This window comes from Eptesicus fuscus, chromosome 10, assembly GCF_027574615.1.
Source record: "Eptesicus fuscus isolate TK198812 chromosome 10, DD_ASM_mEF_20220401, whole genome shotgun sequence".
Lineage (NCBI taxonomy): Eukaryota > Metazoa > Chordata > Mammalia > Chiroptera > Vespertilionidae > Eptesicus > Eptesicus fuscus.
Window position 1 is genome coordinate 24,841,462 of NC_072482.1, and position 26,892 is coordinate 24,868,353.

At 38.4% G+C, this 26,892-nt stretch overlaps 1 protein-coding gene across 1 annotated transcript; it reads right to left on the minus strand.

The window, feature by feature from the left end:
• Positions 1-1,402: 1,402 nt before the first annotated feature.
• Positions 1,403-26,347, minus strand: RAB23 (RAB23, member RAS oncogene family). Its single transcript, XM_008138359.3, has 7 exons — positions 26,083-26,347; positions 21,614-21,832; positions 19,393-19,478; positions 9,806-9,962; positions 7,985-8,067; positions 7,104-7,196; positions 1,403-5,152 (listed from the first exon to the last, which is right to left on the minus strand). The coding sequence occupies exons 2-7, from the start codon at positions 21,766-21,768 to the stop codon at positions 5,013-5,015; spliced, it is 714 nt and encodes a 237-aa protein (XP_008136581.1). The 5' UTR covers positions 21,769-21,832; positions 26,083-26,347; the 3' UTR covers positions 1,403-5,012.
• Positions 26,348-26,892: the final 545 nt, after the last annotated feature.

Below are 26,892 nucleotides of genomic sequence, written 5' to 3' on the forward strand. Positions count from 1 at the left end.
GGTGGTCCATGAGGTACAAAAGGTTGGCGACCGCTGCTCTAGGTACTGTATGGGCGGGTCCTCCCTTTAATTTAATGAAACATTAGCCAAGTGAGGCATTGTGCAGGCAGGGAGGGCCCTATGTATTGGAGCTCAGTCTAGTACCCTGACTCAGAACTCACCCTAACGAGGGGATCAACTCTGTTTCAATATTTTTAAACTGGAAAGCATGAAGAATTTAGCAACCATTGAAAGAAGCAGAGTAAGGATCTGGCACACTAAATTATATGCAACCATTTTTAACTGGGAAACACCCGTGCATCTGTCCCTTTCACATGGCTGTGATAAACACTCATATTTTTGGAGTGCATCCACATGATAATGGCATTTTTGAGAGATGGATTTTACAATTATTCAAAAACAAAAATGGAAAGTCAGAGCCGAATAGGCAAGACAAAGACAGCAGTGAGCTTGAACTTCTTTTTGTGTGTCTACTCCCACAACAAGCAAGCCAAATGAAACGGACCTCCTGCTTAGGGACACAACCACACTCTTAAGTTTTCAACATGAACTAAGGGTAGTCAGCTTGAACGGGACCACACACATCTTTCAATTATCCACCTCAAACCACTAAAGAGTGTAGCAAATATGCCTCTTTTGCATGTAGTGGGTATTCAGATCACTTTGGCAGTCACGTGTTTGGTGAGGAGCCGATTTCAATGTCTAGTCCAGCTTTAATATGCCATATGCCAGGGTGACCAGAACAGGTTAAATTAGGCACAGTTTATGCAGGAAATCAGACAAAAGGAATCAGAAAGGCTGAAAAACCTGGGCTTGTACTCAGCATTCGGATCCAGGGAGTATTATGTCCCAAATGTAACTGTCAGACCTAGGTCTGAAGACAATACAAGACCTGAGACAGAACACACAGAGGCCATAAGCTTTGCTGCTGGGAGACCTGGCACAGGCCTCCCACCCCCTCTCTTACACAGAGAGCCCCAGGCACATCCCTGCCCTCCCCAGCTGTAAAATGGGGGTAAGAATGCTCCTCTTAGAAACTTCAAGAGATATAGCATGCAAGGTGCTTAGCATGGTGGCTAACAGAAAGCACTTGTTATATAAATTTGAACTATATTTTGTACCACAGGACAAAGTAAATATATTTTTTGGCTTGGGGGAGGGGCTGGTGAGAGATGCTCAAAGCACAAGAAAATAACTTTTCTTTAAACAGACTGATACTGATAGAAATAGAAAAGAAACTTAATTTCAAAGGAAAAATTACTTAAACCACAGTGCTACTAAGTTGCATTAAATATCTACTATCAATAAAATGAGTATGCTAAATATTGGCAGAGTATCTGAAATATGAAAAAAAATTTTAAATATATATATTTTATTGATTTTTTACACAGAGGAAGGGAGAGGGATAGAGAGAAACATCAATGAGAGAGAAACATCAATCAGCTGCCTCCTGCACACACCCCACTGGGGATGTGCCCACAACCAAGGTACATGCCCTTGACCGGAATCGAACCTGGGACCCTTCAGTCTGCAGGCCGACGCTCTATCCACTGAGTCAAACCGGTTAGGGCTGAAATATGAAATATTTTTAAGTTGTTTTGCTTTTTAAAGAAGTCATACCTTTTATTATTTGGTTCCACACTGGTGATACATATCACACAAAATTCAAGCGTTGAAATGCATTTATTTTTTTAATTATTGGAATTAATCTTTCATGAAATTTTTATGAAGTAGTATATTGTAAATTAAGCTCACGTGCATAACTGCAACCCAATAGTAATACAAACAAGTGGTTTTTCATTCAAATTTACAAAAGCATTATTTAGTAGAAACAAAATATAGAAGGGGTTGAGATTTCCTTTTAATCCAAAGTTTTTATTTTTAAGACCATCTACCAGCATCCAACTATAGATATTTCAAGAGAGAGAAGAAAAGGCGTACTAATAAAAGTTATTACAGCTAATCCATCCAGTTACCTGGGAATTAGGTAATTGGATATTTCAGAGTCCACTGTGGTTTTAAATGGTTTGTTAGCAAACAAATTCACTAGTAAGATAAGCTTACATGTTTTAGAGTGAAAACTTAAAGTGAGAACAGTACATATGATGTTCGTAATTGTAACTAATAGTTAAAACTGAATAAATCTACCTGTTCATTAGATCGACTGTGCAGTGTGGGAAATTTTTATAGTTCACTTTGTTTTCAGAGAAACAGATTATCCAGTAATGGGAGCACTTCAGCATATTACCAGTTAACTATTTCAGAGGTTTTGAAAAGGATGCTCTCAATTAATATTTTACATTAAAATAGTTCACTATAAGTTGGGACATTAGGTCCTGAAGCCAACTCCTCGTTCTGAGATCTTCAAAATAGACTCCAATCCCTAGCCGTCACAGGCTCAGTGGGTGCATTAATGAGCGACCTTTCTGCACTGAGTTGCCACCTTCTGAAACAACCATCTAACTTCACTCCGCAGGGAGGAAAGGTGTCCACCCTTTTTGTAGTGTCACTTCTACTGTATTTTTAAAAAGTAGTTATGTGGGTTATCAACTTTGTGCAGATGAAAAGAAAACCATTTAGCCTGGTTTTATTTAACTATATTGCTTTATATGTGCTATTCTGTGTGCTATTTAATTCAATAGGCAACTGAAAGAGGGAAAGGAAACCTCAGGAACTTTGTAATATGGCAGTTGCTACAGAGCTATATGTCTAAATGCTAAAAATTAGCGGTAATGTAAAAAATACATTATAGCACAAATGCACAACCTCCTAGAGGCTTACACAAGTTTTCTTCAGCAACCATGGTTCATTAGAAACTAAGAGTAAAGTTATTTAAAAGAATTAAAGGTCTCAGGGGGAAAAAATTAATGTTAATTTAGGTTTTAGAATTAATTAAATTGAGAACTTACAATGATTAATTATGGTTAGATTTAGAATACAGAAGTGCAAATTAAAAACTCAAATGTGTAACAAAGATTTCTCTTCGGTTCTTGGGGAAAAAAAAGGACAAAACTAAGTACACAAAATTATATTACAAATATCAGGGGAACTGTAACCATCAGAGATTACACTTTTTATATGGAACAGTAACAAACTTTTACCAACACACATTTAATTAACATGAAATACAACTACAACATATTACATAATGTGATTTTTCTGATACTAAAATAGTAAGACTATTTGATGCAAAATATATTTTGTGCAAAAATTAAACAGACTATATTTCAAGAGAGTAGAAAAGGAAAGGTGAATCACTAGCAGGTATCCATTGATAGGAGCTGAGTTTTTCTCAACACCTATCCCACTGCCAGCAACGGGAGTGGTGACAACTGGTGACGTAAAAATAAACATTTTATATTACTTTGAAATATGTAATGCCAGATTACTTCAGTATTCTGAAAAGCAAACATCTACTCTTGACTACTTAACAACGACACGCCCCAGAAAATTCTATTAGGTTCTCAACATTAATCTGGACGGGGGATGAGAGTGGCGAAGATGGAAGACTTAAGAAAAAAAAAAGAGGAAACATACAAGAGAAATATATGAAACATTATGCATTTACAAATAATGAAAAATAACTTGATCGCACATTTTTCAAGAAGTTATTTGTACACATTTTGAAATCCTGTAAAAACAAGGTATATTGCAAACGGTTAAAAACAAAATCATTGATAAATGATAATTAGTTTTAACAGAGTTCATGCAATTATCTTAGCTGGAAAACTACTTTCCCAAGTCACAAAATTTATGCTCTGCCACATGACTACATATTAAAATCATTTCTTAAAAGAAATTATATTTGTTCCTGACAGAGGTCTTGAGAAAGTGCTGTACAAATCAAAGGTTATAGAAATTTTTAAGCGATAACCTTAAAATACCATACAAAAATATGTAAACAAAAAGATGCTTTACAGTTGCAGGGCATTATAAAATCTATAATGTGGTTTACGACAAAAGATCACCTCTTGTGCATTTTTAAAAACTGTTAGCATAATCCTAAAAGTTCAAAATTGCGTTTTTAGTTAGCAGCAAAGGCGCTCAGTAGCACCAGCGTGCTTCCGGCCTAGGAGTAACCGCAGACGCGCTGTGTCTGCTCCAGGACCTGGCCAGCACAAGCTCACCGTACTTAAGAGGGACTCGTGAAAAGTTTTGCAACAAGTCTCACCTGAGAGATGACGTAGCACTAAAACATTTAAACTCCTCTTTTATCTACCCCGTCAGAGAGGAAAACTGCTTTTAAAAGATATTATAAACAATATAAATTCTGATAGTAAAGCACTGTAAAAATTAGCTATGATATTTTTTGGCACAAAACACCTTTTAAATCCCAGCTCTTTTGCAAAATATATGTCTGAAATTTCTTATTTGAAAATAAAACTTTTAACATATACACAATGTGTAAATGATTCTATGAATGAATGAATTAGATTCTGTTCCATTAAACACTGCACAGACCTTCAATTTACTTCAATACCAAGTACCTGCATGCATACCTCCACACCCAAAATGGTACAGATATTGCACAGTAACATTGCCCAAGTACACACTAATGCAATCTCACAAAATTTAGGGTTTACCTTTCATCATTTTTTGTAAGTACTTGGATTCAATACTATTTCCCAGAAAAGGTAGATGACTAATTTCAGAAAAAGAATGCTATCTTTTCTTAACCCATAACATTACAATCTGTACCATATATTTAGGCATTTCATTCATATTTTCCAGCATTTAAAATTCAGCAAAACCTGTTTTTGGCATTTCTTACAGCATTCTTTCCAAAACAGGAGAAGCTTCGTCTAATGTAAGAAAAATTAAAATGAGTCCACAGGGCAGTAATTTTTCCTCCAAAGATTTCACTCCATTCTGAAAAGCACTGAAGATCAACATTTAAGTCTGTCAACTTTCAGAGCCATTAGGTGCAAAATCTGCTAAAACCTTGTAGCATACCATGACAGCTGGATGTAGTTCTCACTGAATTGCACAATTTTTTTCCTGCCTACAACATTTTAGGGTATGCTACAGCTGCTAAAAGGATTTCTGCTCTTCTTGGTCCTCTGTTTGTTGGGTCTAAGATTGATGACATCTCCACCATTAAGGGTACTTGAACTCTGACCCGAGTGACTTCCACCAGATGTGTTGAAGACACCTGTAATAAATTGAAGGAGGACACAGAGGTTGACACTGACATGTCTCAGGATTACCTACTGAAGACTGCATCTAGCTGCTTCTTTTTTATTTATTTTTTTAAATATATTTTATTGATTTTTTACAGAGAGGAAGGGAGAGGGAGAGTTAGAAACATCGATGAGAGAGAAACATCAATCAGCTGCCTCCTGCACACACCCCGACTAGGGATGTGTCCACAACCAAGGTACATGCCCTTGACCGGAATCGAACCTGGGACCCTTGAGTCCGCAGGCTGACGCTCTATCCACTGAGCCAAACCGGTCAGGGCTGCATCTAGCTTCTTAGTGAATCAGTAATTTTTCCAACTTGAAGCCTTTCTTTTCATTTATTTTTAATAGAAATACATATGGTTCAAATTTCAAAGGATACAAAAGGGTTCACAATGAAGTCTCCCTCCCACCACCCCAGTTTTATTCCCCTTAAGGCAAGCATGTTTTAACAATTTTCCTATGTATCCTTCCAGAGATATTTTATGCATATGTAGGCAAAAATACACATATATATTCTTTTTTCCTCCCTCTGCTACTCAAATCGTGACATATTCTACACATTATTCTGCATCTTTTCACTATTTTTGAAATATGGAATCAGTGAATAATTATAATAATTTCACTTATTAATATCTGATAACTTCTTTAAGAATACCTGATTTGTAGTTAACAGTATTTGTGATATTTTATGTTAATCAAAACATTACATATGTAAAAGCTGATAGTAATGTAAGATTTTCCTATCGAGGCTAAACTAACAAAATGGTCTACAGATAATTAAAGTCATGAGTAGATAAAAAAGATAAATTTTTTAAAAAAGTTTAACTATTATAGTTTCTGTTTTGAACTGGGCTGGTCTTTCTGAACTATTTATCACCCTTGACACACAGAACTATCGGCCAGAGACACTATCAACACAAAGGGGACTGCGAGCAATTCCTGCCCACAGACGTTTACAATCTTTAAAAGAGAAAAAAAGAAGTTTACAATCTAATAGGTGAGTTAGTGTACAAAGAATAATGCTGTGTATAAGACATATGTTCTGTGCCATAAAAGAGACACAAGATCCCATAAATGGTTCAAAGGCAGGACAAGTGACATCTAATTTATTAGGAAGGAGGAATTATAGGAAGCAGGTGGAACTGGACACCTGACAATGTCCTGTACTTAGATCTCTGTTCACTTAAAGGAAAAGCATGAGGCCAACTACATAGCTGAGCGAGGTTTCTAGATAGTCCATGAAGAATAAATAGTTCTTTAACAGCCCTAGCTCGTTTGGCTCAGTGGATAGAGCGTCGGCCTGCGGACTGAAGGGTCTGGGTTCGATTGCGGTCAAGGGCACGTACCTTGGTTGCAGGCTCCTGTCTCTGGTTGGGGGCATGTTGGAGGCAACCAATTGATGTGTCTCTCTCACATTGGTTTTTCTCTCTGTCTCTCCCTCTCCCTTCCACTCTAAAAGTCAATGGATAAAATATCTTCGGGTGAGGATTAAAAAAACAAATAGTTCTTTGACAGAGACAGGAAAGGGAGGTTATTCTTGGTAGAAGAATCAAAATGAGCAAAAGTGAAAAGTAAGACAGCCCTGGGCATGTTCAAGAAAGAGCAAGACCTCTGGTGGAACTGGTAAAAGGGGTTCATACATAAAAGTGGGGCATGAAGTCGCACAGGAAGGATGGACAAAACTGTCTTTAAATATTGGGATGAAGAGAGCCTGTATTTAATGTGTTACATAATGAGAATCAATATACCTTTAATAAGAGACCTGATACTACTAAATTTAATAATCACTGATCTAACACATTCTAATCACATTTCTTAAACAACTGAGCACTCTGTATGAAAAAATAGTAAATAAAATAATAATTAATGGGAAATAAATTTAACAGGTAAACATGGGTCTAAAATGTCCTGGGTACTTACCAATTTTGTTACTACTTGAATGCCTTAATTCTGGATCCTCAGCTACTTGTTGTTTGAGTTTTTGAAGATACTTTTCAGCCAAATATTTAAAAACTAGAATAAAAATGAACAAAAAGCCTACCAGGTTAGTATGACTTATGCAGATAAAATATGTTTTTGCACATTACTTACTATAATATTTATATGTACTAAACAAATTTAAAATTAAATTAGAAATATACTCGACTTGTAAATTTATTTCAGCAATACCCATGTACAATGAATGCCAATACTAATAGATAGATAGTGGCATTTTATTAGTAAAGAAATAAAATAGTATTTGTAATCATTGGCTCTTTAGTTTTCAGTACTTGTATAGTGATTAATATTCAGCAACACTAAATGACTTAGTCTTGAAAAGATTCTCATTTCTTTAGGTGAAAAAATGCCCAGAAAGACAACTAGGCAACAATACAGTAAGTAGCAATTCTGGAATGAGAAAAATAACAATCCTCTTTCTCTAATATTACTTTCTTAAACTAGGAAATATTAAATTAAGGCTATTGTAACTACCTAATGGAATATCCACTATTGTGGAGCTCTAAAACAATTCAGTAATTTTAAGAGGTATGCATACATGAATATACACTCACACATATAGTTATATTTTTAAATATATAAAACAAAACACCCAGCAGAGTTTTGCTGTAGAGTACCAGGTATTCCAAGACATCAGTGAATAATTAAAAACTAACTCAAAGAAGCATCATGCTTTCATTTTTTTCTTAATGATAGGTGACAAGAAAATTCTATTCTCATCATAAATGTTTTCTAAACAACACAATAGAAAACTAAGAAGAGTAAAACAGATTTCCTGTTAAATTTTTAAAACGGCAGTTTACCTTCATTCACATTTAGATCTTCTTTCACTGATGTTCTGTAGAATCTTAGCTTTAGCTTTTTTGCCAGTGCTTCAGCTTCCTCGCTATATAAAAGGGGGGGAAAGTGCTTATAAAGATGCTTTCTGATAGCTTGTTTTTAAAAAAATCACTTTTATTACATTTATTGATACGCTTGGGGGAGGGCGTTGTCAGATGTTCCACACCAGTTAAAGCTGTGTTCTCAGCTTGAACAGGGTTTTATGTTTTCACTACTCCTGAGGGATAAACACCAACCATGATACTGTAACTGTAAACATACACTTTTCCATAAGTCACTAAACTCTAGCCTTAAAATAGCAAAATATCACGTTTCTTTATATAATACTTTAATTTTCTCTTCTGTTTTTAAAAACATTCAAATTTAATTACACTCTGAAAATCACATAGTGCAGCACTTATTTTACTCTGACTGGCTATGAAACTACTTTGCTGCCAAAGACAACAGTATAGTAAGGCTGTCTCTACAAGAGTGGACTCCTAACTTTAGTTTTATTATGACTCCTGATGGTGCACTCTTGATTTTATTAAGACTACAGTAGCTAAGCTCCAAAATGGTTCCCAATGATTCCATCCCATCCCCCCCCCCCCCTTTCCTGGTCTTCATAACCTTGTGTAGTCTCCTCCTACACTGTAATCAATATTGGTTTATGGTAGTGGTAGGCAAACTGCGGCTTGTGAGCCATATGCGGCTCTTTGGCCCCTTGAGTGTGGCTCTTCCACAAAATACCATGGCCTGGGTGAGTCTATTTTGAAGAAGTGGCATTAGAAGAAGTTTAAGTTTAAAAAATTTGGCTCTCAAAAGAAATTTCAATCGTCGTACTGTTGATATTTGGCTCTGTTGACTAATGAGTTTGCCGACCACTGGTCTATGGGATCAATAACATACAGAAGCGATAGTATGTGACTTCTGAGGTGAGGTCTTAAGAGACATGTGGCTTCTGCTTTGCTCTCTCGTGGCTTGCCGGCTGTGGGAAGCCAGCTGCTTTGTTGTAAGAACACTCAAGCAGCCCTAGAGAGAAAGATCCACATGGCAAGGAGCTAAGGCCCCTGCCAATGGCCAGCTGAGTGAACCATCCTGGAAACAGATCCTCCAGCCCGTCAAGCCTTTGTGTGACTATAGGCCTAGCCCTAGCCAATATCTTGCCTCACCCTCATGGAAAACTCTGAACCAGAACAACCCTCAAGCTATCCCAAATTCTTGACCTACAGAAACTGAAATAATAAATGTTAGTTGTTGTAGCCACTAAGTTAGACTAATCTGTTATATAGCAACAGATAACTTACATAAGAACACATAAGCAAAACTTTAATAATACAATGAGCAAATACTTATAGAAAAAAATTAGCTGGATGCTAAACTCCATTCACAAATTTGAGCATAATAGTTCTGAAAATACAAAACAATATGAAACTCATCAACATAGGCTATCTATCTACTTACTCTTTATTAAAGCATCTTTCATATGTTTAATGTTTTTAAATGTTTTCTTTAACAATTATCACTATATCTACATTTGACTTAAAATGAAGAACTGGATTTGTAGTGCAAAGACCTAAATTAGAATTCTAAAAGGAGCTTCAAAATTTAATCCTTTATTTTTCTCTACTTATGATTCAGTAAGAACTTTTTTTAAAGCAAACCACATAGAACAGCTCACAGAAATTTTAAATATAAGGCATTCTTTATATAAACGTCCCTAAATTTTGTAAGTCTCTGCAAAAATTAAAATAGGTTTTAACTTTATAGAATTATCACCACCCCTTCGAAAATAGCCATCTTACTTCTTTATACAAGAATCATCCAAGAGATCAATCTTGTTTTGTACAAGTACAGTTGGTATATCTCCAACTTCAGCTACTACTTTCTCTCTCCAACTGGAAATTGCTTCAAAAGATTCCCTGTCTGTGGTAGAAAATACAAGCACACAAGCCTGGGCTCCTGTAAGGTCACAAAATAAACATGTTATTTATATTAATTTAACAATCCTGTGCAGAGTGAGGGCAACTTTTACCTAAAAACAGTTTTTTATGTAAATTACTGGCAAACTCATCTTTTAGCACTCTGCTTATTTTTTAAAATATAAACTCTCTTTTCTAATTCAAAGAACCAATTTTTACCAAGAACAGTGGTTCTCAAATTTGTACAAGTGTCAAAGTTCCCTCAAAATTATAAACTTTTTTTTGGGGGGGGGACATCATGAAATATTAATATATTTAATTTTATTATAAGAGCTAGAGAGAATGTTAAACTAAACATGAATGATGGGCTGTTGCCAAGTTCTTCCTGTTAATACTTGTCATTTGCTTCTTAATTTCTTTCAGCATAGATTTAAGAAAAATACATTAAAAAATCATATTTCTATTTACTTTTCTAAAAATCTGTTATTATCTCATGTTAGTAGCAGAATACCAATGATGCTAACAAATATCATTTACAAACCAGGGTCAAGGAAAAAATATATACAACAGAAAGGGAAAAGGTTTAATTTAGTTTTTTACCCTGTTTAACTGTATAATCCCCATACTATACCCATTGGCAATATTTTATCTATCAACTATCACATTAGGTTGATTACATCTAAAATTAAATATAAGCAGCAACCTTCTGGAAGAAGCTCTTTTACAAATTATTAGTTGTTGTATCAGGCGGCACAGTGACAAAAAGCAGATATGTAGGCCACAAGAAAAAATGTCCTGGGGTCAAGAGGATTTCCTGGAATCGAAGCATGTTTTCTTATTGTTACACCTTCCTTCCAGATCCCTCGGGTATAAGAGTTTCCTACTAAGACTCAGACATACATACTGGGCTACCTAAGACACTCTAAGGCCAAAAACAATTTGTTTATCTCCAGAGGGGATACAGTAGAAAGAAGCATATGAGGAAAGAGAAAACTGGCAGTTCAGTATTACTATAAAAGCAGAGGCTTCATCTGGGAAAATCTTCTCTACGCCAGACAGGTTTCAAACCAAAGATTAAATTAATTACACAATTTGTAAGGGGGAAACAGGCAGATAGACCCTGAGAGTTTGTCAAAATTGAAGGAGTAAAATTAATGAGTATATTGGTAAATAAATTTATATTTACTTGAACTCTAAATTTTACTTAAACTACAAATAAACCATTATTTAATCATACTTTAACTTTGATTATACTAGTAAAACTATTTGTTAGTTTGAAACCAGGAATTTTCTATCTAACCAATTGTCGTTTAATTTGAGGGTCCAATAGGTATTTCCAGGTACACTTAAAGAAAAATACTTTATAAAAAAAAAAAAAAAGGATAAAAGGGGGTGGGGCGTGTAAGAGATCAACCAATGGACTCGGACACTGGGACGGTGGGGGTTTGTCCTGGGGGGGCAGGAGTGGCGGGGTAGGGGGTCAATCAGGGAAAAAGGAGACGTATAATACTTTAAACAAATAAATAAGTAACCAAATAAATAACATAAAAGAAAAAGTATATTCATAACACCCCAAATTACTTTACTGGGGTGCTGAGTGGGAGAGATCAAAAGAGTGTGGGAATGTGCTAAAGTGCCGGTCTGAAGAGGAGGAAATGTAATGTTGACATGTTTAAGTAATCAAGGGAGGTAAATAAACATTTTTTGCAGTAGACATGGAGGACCTGCACCCCTTCAGCCCCAGGTGCCACTGCAGCTGTGGAGACAGTTCCTGCCTGCTGCTAGTCCCCTACCTCATGCACATGCTGCAGGTGCTCTCTGCTTTCCTACCTCAGGTGCTTTCTGATGCTTCAGAGGGCTCCTGGGTTTGTGGAATCCTCTAAGGGGAATTGATGCCTCTGGGGAGGAGCTTCAAGTTATGGGGGATGGAAGAAATACCTGATCTTCATATTGGTAGGGCCATCCTGAGGTGTGCCGTTCTTCACAGGGATCCCTCATTGCCTACAGTTATAATTAGCTCATTAATACACTCTCTACAAGTTTTCCTCCTGCTTTCCCTAGTCTCTCTACTTCTACTTCCTGGGATCACCTCTCAGATAAATTACTCCCACCCAGTTGTGCCAAGAACTGCTCTGTCGGTGTCTTGGGAGGGAAGAGAGGGTTAAACTAAGAGAATAAGTGTCATAAGTTGCAGGCAATCACCATAATAAGAAAGAGCCAATGTGCCTAAAAAACAAGGAGAAAAGTGACCTGTCCAATGTACAGCACGGAAAATAGGAAAAAAAAAACTACAGAAAATATAAAACCTGAACGAGACGACAGAAATTAGTTGTAACAAGAGTAATTATAATCTTCAGGAAGAACGGCACATGAGTCTCTGAAGCTGGATAGTTACTTGATACTAAGCCTCAGACTGAATGCTGCAACCAAATCCTCATTTAACCTAAATATATTACCAAAATGAAACATAAACAGTCAACTTAGATTACTTCTGCAGTTTTAAAATTTTGATAAATGTTGCACGACTGTTTGTTTTAATTTCCCCTAAGTGAAATCATCCATCCATAGAAAATATTCTGCCAAAAAGTTAAAAGAGGGCTCTTTTTGACTAAGGTACCAAAAAAACAGATGACAGTACCAGATTCCAAAATGTGTGTGAAGAACATTATTTGCAGAATTTACAAAGGAAATACATAGCTATAAATCCTACACAACTCTGGAAATCTCTCTCAAGCACTTCAAGAATATTTTTTTTAAAGAACTGAGAAGAAGGTGGGAAAAAGAGGCTTAATGAAGGATTTCTCTAAAGTACTGTCTCCAGTGGTCGGCAAACTGCGGCTCTCGAGTGGCTCTTTGGCCCCTTGAGTTTTTAGCAAAGGCCAGCTTAGGAGTACCCTAATTAAGTTAATAACAATGTACCTACCTATATAGTTTAAGTTTAAAAAATTTGGCTCAAAAGAAATTTCAATTGTTGTACAGTTGATATTTGGCTCTGTTGACTAATGAGTTTGCTGACCACTGGTCTAGCACAACCCTTTCTTTCAAGAAGGTGGGATGGATGGGGGAAAAGTACTATCATTTCCTCCCCTTCATCTCAACCTAGCAGGAATGGACTTCAGCAAGACCACTTAAGGAGCTTCATGTGTGTTTCCAGCAACTCTGGACTGATTCTGCTTGATTCAAGCCTGAGTAAGATGCAGTGGCTGGGAGCAAGAGTAAAAAGACAAGACCAACAGACAAAAAAGAAGAGCGCTGCATTTGGGTGTAACTGCTCCCGCTGATGACAAGACAAAGAATGCACAAGAATTTCATACAAGCATGGAGTTACATCTAAGAGATAAGCCAGCATGGGATCATTTTATTTTATTATTATTATTTTGTTTAAACTCAATGAAAACTGGCTTAAGTTCTAACGGGACTTATTGTCTAGGTCAACTGGTATGCCGCAGAATTTTTTTTTTAATACATTTTTATTGATTTCAGAAGAGGAAGGGAGAGGGAGAGATAGAAACATCAATGATGAGAATCACTGATCAGCTACCTCCTGCACTCCCCGCCCCCCCTACTAGGGATGGAGCCCGAAACCCAGGCATGTGCCCTTGACCGGAATTGAACTCAGGAGCCTTCAGTCCGCAGGCTGATGCTCTATCCACTGAGCCAAACCAGCTAGGGCAGCATGGGATCATTTTAAATCATGTTCAAAAGGGCTATTTATTGGGTGATGAGAGCTTAACATAAAGGAAGATGGAGATGGAATGATGAGTTCTACAAAGGGGCAAAGCAACTGCCCAAATGACGTATACATTTGCCCTGAAGAAACATCCCCAAGAATGGAAGCCTTGGAGGAATCCAGGATAATTTCCTAGAAAATCATCTTTAAACATCTGCCATCCAGAAGGCCCCAGCATCAGACACCTACCACAGTGTTCTTGTCCCCAATTAGCTCTTCTCCGAGGCCTGACCCAAGAGAATCAAGATCCATCTCTACAAGCTGGGGAAGAAACTGGGAGGAGGAAACAACCAACATTCGTTTCGGAGACCACAGATACTAGCCTGCTAAGGAAGACTCCAGAAAGGATAAGAGATTGAATGCTAAAGTACATTTGGAGTTTTGATTAATATACATGACTGGCTATTCCCATTACCAAATTAAGATCATGTTCATGACTAGAAATAACTATGAGCCAGCTAAAAAAAATTACTGGAGAGTGACAGAAAAGACAAAGGGAGGTTTTATTGAGGGTAAAGGAAAAGACTACCTCCTCCTGCTGCCTAATCCTATATAATAAAAGCCTAATATGCTAAATGTCCGACTGTTCAGCCAGTCCCCATGATGCGCACTGACCACCAGGGGGCAGACACTCCCACAGGTAGGTTAGCTTGCTGCTGGGGTCTGGACACGCCCGGGAGCCCTCCTGTGGTCCCTCCCTGCCCCGAATCATGCACCAGGCCTCTAGTCAAATATAAAGGGATATGAGAGACAAAACAAAAGTTGCATTTTGGTAACTTCATGAGCTGTGCCCTATTCAACATACTAGCTACTATAAATATTCTTAATTCAAAAATGACCCTATACTGTTATTTTTGGTGGGGTGCCCTCCATGTCCGCACTGGATGCTGGTGGAAGTGGGCTTCTTGCGATGTCACAAGAAAAGGAATTTTCGAGACTGGTATGGGAGAATGAGTGGCTTTATTTGTGTGGAATTAAATCCCTGAGTTTCCAAGGTTCCCTCCCACTCCACCCGTCCCACCATGGAAGAAGTCCAGCTGTGTCCTTAGCAGAGCTAGGATTAAAGCTGCTGCCCAAAGTTCCCGTTTCATATTTGCACAGTCCAATCCAGCATCAGGCTAGCTTAGCTTGTGTTCCCAGCTGCAGTCCATCAGTCCATTAAGTGTAGGGTCCGCATGGCCAGGAACACAGGCGAATGCAAGGAAGCAGGAGCAAAACCAGAGGAACAAAGGAGGAACCAGAGTGCAAGAATTCCTTTGTCTGGGGATTTTAAAATTCTAACATTTCGTGCACTCGCAGTGGCCCCACCCCCTTTAGCTAATTATCTTTGTTTCCAGGTTAAACTGGCAGGCACCTTCCCTACATAACCCTGACTTTACTACACATGCATCCATCTCCCCTTTGTTGGACCCCTTCCCCAAGTGAATGGACTGGTGGTTCCCTGGGGAGTGTGAAGTTGCAGCTTCATGGTGAAGCCGCCCAGATGGCATGCTTATGATGTCTGGCCTCCCTTTTGCTCCTTTCCTATAATAAGGATATTTTTCCATTGATTTTTAGAGAGAGTGGAAGTGAGGGGAGAGACAGAGAGAAACATCGATGTGAGAGAGACACATCGATTGGTTGCTTCCTGCACACACCCAATCAAGGGTCACAGATCGAGCTTGCAACTGAGGTACATACCCTGGACCAGAATAAAACCCGGGACCCTTCAGTCCACGGGCCAACACTCTTATCCACTGAGCCAAACCAGCTAGGGCTCCTTTCCAATTATTAATAACCAGCTAATGACAATGGTAACACTGTTATCCTTTCTATTTCTTCCTTTGACTTCCAGTTCTGCATTGGTACCTGGTTATCTTTAGGAAAGTTAATGTTTTAATTTCTCTGTTGTAGTCATTTGGACATCTTACAACTTTGATATTTAAAAGCAGCGTGTGTTTTCTATCCATATATTTTAAAAAGACCTTAATTTTCCTACTATTCAATCTCCCTTCTATACTACCTACCTTAAGAATCACACTGTTGAAAAAGTTAACTTCTTTATCATAAATATCAGTAAACCACCCACAAAGGAATAACTTCTATAGTTAACAAGCCACACATCAGGAAATGGAGCTCTAAATAAACTTTTGGTGTCAATTAGAAGATCACCCGTAGCAAATATTCCTGATTAATAAGGTCATATTCCCCAAGAAACATAATATGTAGAGAATAATTCTATCCTCAAGTAACTGGAAGACCCTACAAGACTCGTTCTGAGTATAGCTGAAGACCAGCAACATCAGCTTCACCTGGGAGGTTGTAGCAATCTCAGGGCCGCCCACAGAGCTACTGAATTAGAGTCTGCATTGTAACAAGATCCCTGGGGAATTCATTTGCACATTAAAGCATAAGAAACTCTGCTCTAGAGAACACAGTGTAAAAATCTGACAATGGCGAAGACCAATCACAAACACAATTATATAGATATTATTCTAGATTTATACACCACTATATAGATATTTATTACTCTAGATTTATAAACCGTTATATAGATATTACTCTAGATTTAAAGTGCTTGTCCCTTATTCTCTTGGATATTCTATATAATCTAAAGCATAGAAAGAAGCATCTTTTTCTTAGAACCAATCACAGTAAGAAAGTATAATGAAAAATTATTTTATGTTGTATGCAACTTTCTGTACTAAGTATGGTTCCTACTGCCTAGGCTAGACTTAACTTGTATGCATATAAGCATAACCAATGGACACAGACAGCAGGGGCTGGGCGGTGGGGTGGGGGGGAGGCTGGGAGAGGACAATGGGGGGAAAAAGGGACATATGTAATACAACAATAAAGAATTTTTTTTAAAAAAGAGCTTAAGAGGAATAATTTGGGGTCCCAAAAGGCTTCCTAATATAATCTGTGCTCTATGCTAACCTACTAGAATTTACAAGGAGGTCATGTTTTAACATGTCTCACTATACAATAAAGCCAGCATTCCAAGAATATAAAAATGCCTTAGAGCAATGGATTTTGGTATAATAGGTCTTTTAAATGAATTACAAATTTTTCTTTTTTAAAAATAATATTTTTATGCATCTTTAATAATACATTTCTAGGACATAAATCAGTAAGTCATAATTTCATAAAGCATAATGTTTCACCACTAAATCCATATTTTACTTAATTCATGCTTCCTACCTAGCCCTTTCCTTCTCTTCCTAGTCTTTATTTCTATTTAATTACATCATCATCTGAATCTATACTACTAGCAGATATTACCTGGTTGCCTATCTGGCATCCAGTCCCCCTCTCTTCCTGAGAACACCCCTCCCCCACTGTCCACTAGCCAGGGTTTAAGACAGGTTAACCGTAGCCTCTGCTCTGGGAGTTGAGGCCCTAAATGCACCAAGCCAATTAGGGTAATCCCATTCCTCTGACTACTTAGTACTGTAATCTGGTCAAGAGTGGTCTAATCAGATAAAAGCTCAGGACTTTTAATCCATTGGTGTGGGAAGCAACCCTCTCTCCCCACGGATGTGAAAACGAAGTGGCTTCCACTGCTGACCAAAAAGAAAAGGAGGAACTAAGAAAGTTAGCTACATTTTAAGCAAAGCTTTTAACAGACATCTACTTATATGCTTGGGATTACTTTAAGTTAAAATGTGAAATATAGGGAAATCCAAGCTGTTTAAAGCCTTTTAGTTCAAATGAAACAAACTGGAAAAAAATTTAAATACCCATTGTAAATTACAATGTAAGGACTAGTTATGGGCTCTTTTTCGTTTCTGGCCCAGAATGTTTTCTGTAGATATAGTAAAGAAAAGTCATATGATTTCTGGACACCTAAAAAGTACCAAACAAGAAGTAAACAACAAACTGGATGGACCAAATTTTAAAAGTTAAAAGATAATAATATTAAACACAGTCTTATGGCAAAAACAGAGAAAGCATTAATACTCAAGTACAGTGCAAATTAAAATATTTTTAACTACCGGGTCTTTTTTAAAAAATTATTTTTATTGATTTCAGAGAGGAAGGGAGAGAAAGAGAGACAGAAACCTCGTTGATGAGAGAGAATCATTGGTTGGCTGCCTCCTGTTGTATGCCCCCTACTGGGGATCGAGACTGCAACCCAAACCATGACCTCCCAGTTCATAGGTCGACACTCAAGCACTGAGCCACGGCTGCCAGGCTACCTGGTCATTTTTAATCAGGGACCCAATTGATCTACTTAACTGTATGGTTCCAACATTTTCTCCTTTTTATTTATATACAAATCAAATCATTTTTGACATTTGACCAGTTTTGCCTTTTTTAAGCTAGAGGTTCATAATAATAAATATATTCTCTAAAAGTAACATACTGATTAAAAAGTAATACTACCATATCAACTTATCAAAAGTTTAAAAATAAATAGCCCAACCTATTTTTCTTCCTCACAAAAAGAACATATATTTCAGGGCAAGACTTTATAGAGAAATAAACTAGGTAAGTAAAAAGAAAATAATAACAATCTCATGCATTCCTCCTACCTGTTGATGTTGCCACCTAGGTTTTCTGTTTATTTTTTCCTGTGTTGTGTGGGGAGAGGGGAGGAGGCAGTTGTGGTATAATAACCCCACTAAAAAAGTACAAATAACCTTTACTCAAGAATAAACTGTACAGTTAGGACCCAACAGTGTCAATGCTCATGAAATTCATAATTTGATCTATTTTAAGAGCTTTGGTAGTAAGAGCATAATTTCACCTCACACCATGATACAGGTGCTCAAGATCCAAATTGGCATCCACAGGAGAGCGATAATCAAAGCTTCTATAGATGGGAAGCCTTTAAGGACACAGTAAAAAGAATGAGCAGTAAGGAGTGGTGACCTTATTAGGATGACACCTGAGAGGTGTACCTCCCTTATTTCTTAGGGACCCAAAATGTTTTCTTAGAGTGGGCAGTGGAAGTCAGGTGTCCTTGGTAACAATTTAGAAAGCCAGCTTTTTGGTTGCTTATATGTTAGTGTAATTATGTTTTTATTAGACCTCAGTTGCATTATAATAAATCACATTTTCAAAAGTGGAAAAAACCAACATATATATTCAAAAGCATCAATAGGCTATAATGGTACTAGATTAAGCTTTCAGTTACTTTGTTCTCATCACAATCACCACTGGCAGTGAGTTGGAGGAACACTAAAATGCTGTTTTAAATTCCATTAAAAAAGGACAAAATTTAACAGAAAAATGTAATGGAAACTTAGAAATCTAAGTTCTTTTGAGGAATTTAACCCTACATTTTAGATCTTAAATCCTACAGTTGTAGTTCTTTCCTTTCACATGTATCGTACACTTCTTTGAACTCCTAAAGCACTGAAAAGGCTTTACCCATGAAATTTCATGTAATAACAAAATGTCATCTTATTTACAGGGGCTCTACTTTTTTATATGATAGTTTCCACTCTCTGACTATCTAGTCACTTCCTTGGGGTCAGAGATAGGCGTTTACCAGTTGCTGACTGACTAGGTCTGGGGATGCCTGTATAAGTCATGTAATTCTCAAGGCAGAGACCAGCACCCTATAGTACAAATATTATTTACCACTCATCAAGATCCTTTGAAGAAAAATGACTTGGCATTTTTAAAAATTGCTTTGAAATTAATTTTAGTATTCTTAAAGAGAACCCTTTATATGAGAAGCAAAAAAAAAAGTAAAGTTCTGTTTAGCCAAAAGAACATGCCCAAACAAACAAAAACCCCCACAATTTACCTCGATAGTAGGCCTTTGTTATTGCATCAAATTCCTCTTGACCTGCCGTATCCCATAACATTAATCTGACATCTTCGTCATTAACTCTGAAACAAGAGATAGACTTCAAATGTAAAGAAAATGTCTTCAGTAATATAGCTTTGTGTATATTTTTATTTTTCAAATTTGGAAGTATTAAAACCATGTTGTTTTCACTCTGAAAAAGTCTGAGTAGTTTTAAATGCAGATACAATTACCAAGCGAAAGTAAAGGTGAAAGACATTCCCGCAGTTTTAACTTTACACGATTTGAATTTACCTGGCATGTTTTTCCCTTTGACAACAGTCACAGTTAGTGGCCTCAGCCGAGCAGTATTGGGAAAGAGGAATTCCCTCAGGTCAGTGCTTGCTCTCCTCTGGTACACAAGTGATAGAATTAGAAAGGAAAACGGCAGCTTACCTGCTTGGTTGCCCTTTAACTCAAAAATTTACTCTATTTTGTCATACAGTCCATTGTCTTGCTCACATTCTGTTAAGTCACAGCAAACACTGAATTAGCAAATACTAAACTACTGCTCTTAGGGGAAATACAGGGTTAAATTCCTGTGAGCCCCTGGTTACATTTTCATCAGCTGATCAATACATAACCTTGTTTTTGTGTGGTTTTGTTTAAAGACACCTTATTTCATATATGTTGTTAATTCATTTACATTGAACTCACAGCCTACAGCACTATAACTTATGCCTGAACGAGGCTTATCTAACACACGTGTTATCTCTGTAAGGCACATCACACACACAGCTTTCTTGCATTTAGGATCACTAGACAGCATTTCAGTACTATGCTTGGAGGCCATCTTAAACAGTGAAATCACCAACAAAAATGTGGCACAAAAACAACACTAAAAAGATACTTGTTTACAGTATGAGATTAAATAAAAAGAAAGACGGTCACCTTGTTCCACCTAGGCTTGGAATGTGTGTGTAGGGTGACTCAAGTTTTTGCTGCTGTGTGCATGTCCATGAATAACCACCAAAGCACTGGGAATATTGATTCTGGGGTTACAGATAAATTTCAGCAAGTAGGTGAATTTGCAAATGCAGAGTCCACAAATAATGAGAATCGACTATATACTACTTAAAATATTAATTTGGTTCAAATAACAAACAAAAACACAAGCATCAATCTTCTTAAAATATCTAAAGGAAGCAAATACAAAAATATTTTAAATTTCTCTTTTTAAAAATATTTTTATTGATTTCAGAGAAAGAGGTAGAACATCAATTTTGAGAGAGAATCATCGATCAACTGCCCCCCCCTCCCCCCCGCCGGCCTGCCTCTGGGGATCGAAGCTGTAACCTGGGCATGTGCCCTGACCAGGAACCAAATAGTGACCCCCTGGTTCATAGGTCAGTGCTCAACCACTGACCCACATCAGCCAGGCACAAAAATAGTTTTACAAACAAGGTAACAGAATACAAATTAGAAATCCAACAATCCTTAAAACAATGAACGCAATTATCTTGGATGTTAATGTCTGGGCTAGTTAAGTCAGATTTGTTTAATGTTACTTATTTCCGTAATACATTTTATTTTGTCTCTTACAATTTAAGATACCCTATAAAGTTCTCAAGACTAATGACAAAAAGTGTTACTTTGATGTGTATTAGAATCAAATAGGATTTCTTGAAGAGTTCCTTTTCACAGAAGTATTTAATCCTCCCAAATCTGCTTTCTCTTATTTCTTTAGAGTAAAAACAAATTATTATTAACTCTCTAACTTCTATATAGTCTTGCCCAGTTTTAAAAAGAGAAGAGACATTCTAAACAAAAGGATCCCATAATATAAGAAATGAGAAGTATCCTGATAGACAAGTAACTTTCCTTTCAAATGAAATAGTGCATGGAATCTCAATAGAGTCACGTATCAGTTTGTGTTTAAGAAGTGCTTAAAGTGCCACCAATAAATACAGAACAGATAAAAGATAAAATGAAAGGGGAGGCCGAGGAAAATAGGAAAAGAACATAAGAGAGGAAGGGAAAAGATGAAAGTGGGGAAATACAGAAAAATAAAGATATGTACAGCATGAGTAACTGAAAACCACAACCAACTATTTCATGAGCCCCTGCCTCTAGATGCCTCACCTTGGACTGTACTGTAATTAGTTACTATTATTCTGGCAAAAGTCTTGGACACAGTTCACAAATCAAAACCAAGAAGATAAAATGGCCAAATACATACTGGATTTGTCGCTCCAAAAAATCAACTCCAATGGTTTTCTTGTAATCTTTTGTAAAAATGCCTTTGCAATATCTCTGAATCATACTTGATTTTCCAACTGCTCCATTCCCGACAACCACCATCTTGATGGCCACTTCCATATCTTCCTCCAACATTTTTGGAGTTGAAAGGTTTCTGTACCAACTTTAATTCCAGGTGATCAGATCTTATTTCTCAAATCTGCGGTTTAAAGTGAAAATAAAATTATTTTTTCATGACATAAAAATTGTACAATATAAAATAAGCTATACTTGTTTTATCAAAAAATGATTATATTAAATTGCAAGAATTTGTTTCCACGATGAAGGCCCCCTCCCCACTGTTTATCTAATGTAAATTCTTTAAAAGGAGGGGCGATAGTATCATTCATTTTTGAATCTTTATCAACAGACCTCTAAACAATATGTGGGCCAAGAAGAAGCTCAAGAGAAAAATTTAAAAGTAATTGAAATGAATAAAAATGAAGACATGTCAAAATTTATGGGACATAGCTAATGTGCAGAGGGAAAATTTATAGCAGTGAATGCTTATTTTAGGAAAAATCTCAAATCAATAATCTAAGCTCCCACTTCAAGAAAGTACAAAAAGAAGAGCAAATAAACCCAAAGTGAGCAAAAGGATAGAAATGAATGAGATTGAAAACAGAAAAATAGATAAAATTAATGAAACAAAAAGCTGGATTTTTAAAAAGATCAATAAAATTGACAAACAAAAAAAAAGAAAACACAAATTACCAAAATCAGTAATAAAATAGGGATATCAATCATTAGACTTTGTAGACTCAAAAGGATAATACCACCAAACAACTCTACATAAATGTGAAAACTTAGATGAGATGGACCAATTCCCTGAAAAGTATGAACGACCACAACTCACCCACTACGAAATAGATAATCTGAATGGCCCCATAACTTTTAAGGAAATTGAATTTGTAACTTAAAAGTCAAAAAGAAATCTCCAGGCTCAGGTGACTTCATCGAAGACTTCTACCAAACTTTTAAAGAATTAACACCAGTGGGTTCAATACTCAAAAATCAATCAATATAACCCACCATATTAATAGAGTAAAGAAGAAAAAACACATCACTATATCAAGTAATGCAAAGGAAATATTGGACAAAATTCAGCAGCCATTTGTGAGAAAAAAAATCTCAGCAAACTAGAAACAGAAAGGACTTCTTCAACCTGATAAAGGACATCTATTAAAACAGCATAAAGCTAACATCAAAATTAATTCTGAAAGACTGATCATTTTCCCCTTTATGGGAAATGTCCGCTTCTCACTTCTCCTATTCATCATACATGAAGTCCTAGCCAGGTCAATAGGCAAAACAGACAAATAAACAAACAAACACCTTACAGATTAGGGAAAAAAGAAAAACCGTCTCTATTCACAGATGACATGAGTATCTATGTAGAAAACTCCAAGGAATTAAAAAAAAATAATAAAATCCTGCAGCTAACAAGTGAGTTTAGTAAGGATGCACAATAAAGAGCAGCACACAACACTCAAATGTATTTCTATACTCAATGTACAATATGAAACCACGAAGTTTTAAATGGCATTTATAAGAATTCCAAATATATTAACTACTTTGGAATAAATCTAACAAAACGTACAGGATCTGTATGCTGAAAACTACAAAATGCTAATGAAACAAAGACCTAAATAAATGAAAAGCTATATCATGTTCATAATGAGAAGACTCAATAAAGTAAAAACAGCAATTCTCCCAAATTGACCTATGGTTTGATGCAATTCCAAAGTTACAGCAGGATTTTTTTGTAGTTAGACACAAGTTGATTTTAAACTTTATATGGAAAGACAAAGGAACTAGAACAGCTAAAACAATTTTGAGAAAGAATAAAATTGAAGGAAGTCTTATTACCTGATATTAATATACTATACAGCTATGTTAATTGAAAAAGTATGATTCAAGCAAAGAGAAAGATACATAAATCAATGTAATGGAACAGAGATCCCCACATTAGATACACACAAATATAGCCAATTGATTTTTTTTTTTTTACAAAAGTGCAAAAACAATTCAATGGAGAAAGACAGTCTTTTCAACATATGGTGATGGAACTGGACATTCATATTTTAAAAAAGTAAATCTTCCCCTCACACTTTAAACTATATATATATATATATATATATATATATATATATATATATATATAATTTTATTGATTTCAGAGAGGAAGAGCGAGACAGAATCATCAATAATGAGAGAGAATCATTAATTTGCTGCCTCCTGCACACGCCCCACTGGGGATAGAGCCTGCAACCTGGGGGGTTGTAGAGCCAGCCATATGCACTATACTGCCAAACCGGTCATTAAAAAATTGAATCACTTTTTTATACCTTACACCATACAGCTGTTGCCCTTAAAACCCCTCCTCAGCCCCCACCTTAGGTTCTGCCTTCACAGTTCACCCAGAGTAGGTTCTGATTGGTCTGTTTCTATGCCAGTCAGCATCTCTGGGCCTATCTCCGGGCCTGATCAGAGAGGCGGGGCTGATCAGCAGCTGCCCCTGGCTGCTGGTGAGGCCAGGAGAGAGAAGCAGGGTCTGATCACCCTGCTTCTCTCTCCAGACCTTGCTGGCAGCCGCTGCCACTGCTGATCAGCCCTGCTGCTCTCTTTCCCCAAGAGGTCAGCAGTTCAATCCGCTCACCTGCTGCACACGCAGCCTTCAGTCGTTTTGGATGTTACAACCCTGGCTCTTTATATATATAGATTCTAGGAAAGAACAGTACAGATGGTCCCAGACTTACATGGTTAGACTTACAATTTTCAACTTTACAATGGTGTGAAAATGATAGGAATTCAGTAGGAACTATACTTCAAATTTTGCATTTTGACCTTTTCTCAGGCTAGTGACATACAGTATGATTATACTCTTGTGATGCTGGACTGCAGCATCAGGAGTAGGAGGGGACATGGGGAATGGGGGGGTTAGCTTCCACTCAGCCAGGAAATAAGGAGGGTAAACAACCGATATCCTACAGCATAGTATGTATTAAATGCATTTCAAATTATTTTCAACTCATAGTGGGTTTATCAGGTCCTAACCCCACCTTAAATTGAGGAGTATCTGTAATTGATGAGTTAGGGAAAGGATACCATGGTTTTTTGGGGTAGGTGGTAGAACTGTTCTGCATCCTGATTGTCATGGTGGTTACATGAATCTAAAATTCATAGAATACACCTCCAAAAAAAAGGTCAATTTTACTATATGGTCATTTAAAAAATAATAAAATTTGAAGAAAGGTTATATCAGATTTTAACACCGTTTTGTGATTAGCAGCCACTACTCTATAGTCTTAAAGCACTATATCAAAACAATTAAGTTTTTAGAAATTAAGCACAATTCTGAGTACAATTTAAAAGCTAGACAGTAACGCTCTACATACTTTTTACCGCAAATTTAAAGATTTTTTTTTTTTTTTTTTTTTTTTTTTTTTTTGCCAACTAATGCAGTCTTATATATTAGAAAAGGAAAGGATGAGTTAACTCACTGGTCAAAAGAGGTGTGGTTGTTTTTTTTCTTCGTCACAGCCTGCACTTAAATACAGCTGTGATTATATTTTAAAAATACTGAAACACGTCTTGGGTTCAATGAAATCGCCTTGATGTTAGGAGTTACAGAAAACCTGGAGAAATAAACGGCCCTTTTCAGAGGCCCCTGCTACTAGACAGTGACGTTCACTGCGCTCCTCCACAGCCTCAGGTTCCGCTGCCTGCGAGGAGCGAGCTGCCTAGGGCTGAGTCAAGCAATTGTGTGACACCCAGTGTCAATGAAATAGTGCAGACTGGCTCATTCATCTCCTAGCTGTCTGAGCGAGGAACTGGGGAAGGGTGGGGCCCCCCGAGGCAGGAGAGGGGTCTGAAGGCCAGGGCAGAGCTCTGGACCCTGCTCCCCATCAAACCCAACCCGGGCACTGAACGCCCCTTGGCTGGGGTCCCGCCCCGCCGGAGTCGCCCCTTCCCCGTCCGGGGACCGGGGGAGAGCAAGTCGCCGGGAGCTCGGCCAGAATGGAGGCGCAGCGCCTCGCCCCCGCTCCACCCCGCGCACTCCCGCCCAAGGGGCAGTTCCAGGCACCCACACCCAGGAAGACCGGACCGCTGGGGGCCGGGAGGGGGCTCCCGGCAGGCGCTGCCGCCCACCTCCTCCAGCCACACCTAGGACACCGCGCTCCGAGGCGGGGAGGCGGGAGGCGGGCGCTGGGCGGCCTGGGCCGGGGGATGGGAGCCGGGCCTGGAGGCTCCTGACCCCCAAATCCCCCTCCAGTCCCTGGAGAAAGGCACATCCCGGGACGCCGGGGAGAGACGGATCCTGCCCCAGCGGACCCGGAGGAGTCCTCAGCCCTTGGAGAGGGCGAGTGAGTCCAGCGCCGCCGCCCCGGAGTGCGAGCCGCTACTCACCGTCCCCGGGCGGCCGCAGCCCCGAAGCCCAGCCCGGCGCGACCGGCTCCTCCTGGTCGCGGCGCAACCGCTGCCGCCGCCGCCGCCGTCACCTCCACCTCCTCCCAGCGCGCCCGCTCCCCCGGCGGGGCCGCCCGGCTGGCTCGCGCCCTCGTTCGCTCTTTTAAGAATGACTATGATTTTTTTTAACGAACTTTATGGGCGATGAGGGCTAGGAACGAGCGGCTCAGCGGCAGCTCCGCCGGGGATGGTCGGGCGCGGGAGACTCCACTCCCCACATCTGTGGACCCGCCGCGCTGCGGAGCATGCGCCGGGCTCGGTCTGCGCATGCTCCGCGGGGACCCGGTTCCCCGCCGGCTCCGCCCGGGTGCTGGCTGGTGGCGGGGAGCCGCGCGGCGTCCCCCGTGCCTCCCGGGACCCGGGTGAGCAGGAGGCGGACCGGAGGCGGACAGGAGCTCCCGGAGCGTGGATTCCAGTAAAGAGAAGCTGGCCGAAGAAGGCCCTCCTCAAGTCCGCCTGCACAGTGCTCGGACTGCCCGAGGACTCGGGACGTGCCTGGGACACACACCTTATTCTCTTGGCCGGATGGCATCCCAGGGGCAGAGTAAGCAAAAATGTCGAACAAAGTCGAAAACGCACTCACAGTCCGCACCTCGTGGCTGGACAAAGCAGAAGTCTGAAATGGTTAATAATTCAGAGAACCACACCAAAGATTAAAAGGTTTCCCCAAAAGCCAGTCTAAACTTTGCTTCAGTTGTTTTTATATTTCAAAATAGAATAGAGAGAGAGGAAAAAAGGGAAAATACCAGG

What these genes read in the sequence shown, in the direction of transcription:
- RAB23 (XM_008138359.3), bottom strand. Translation starts at nt 21,768, where the DNA reads ATGTTGGAGGAAGATATGGAAGTGGCCATCAAGATGGTGGTTGTCGGG. An exon ending in TTTTTGGAGCGACAAATCCA is followed by an intron (nt 19,479 to 21,613) that starts GTATGTATTTGG and finishes CTCTTGTTTCAG; the next exon opens with AGTTAATGACGAAGATGTCA. An exon ending in AGATCTAAATGTGAATGAAG is followed by an intron (nt 7,197 to 7,984) that starts GTAAACTGCCGT and finishes TTTTTATTCTAG; the next exon opens with TTTTTAAATATTTGGCTGAA.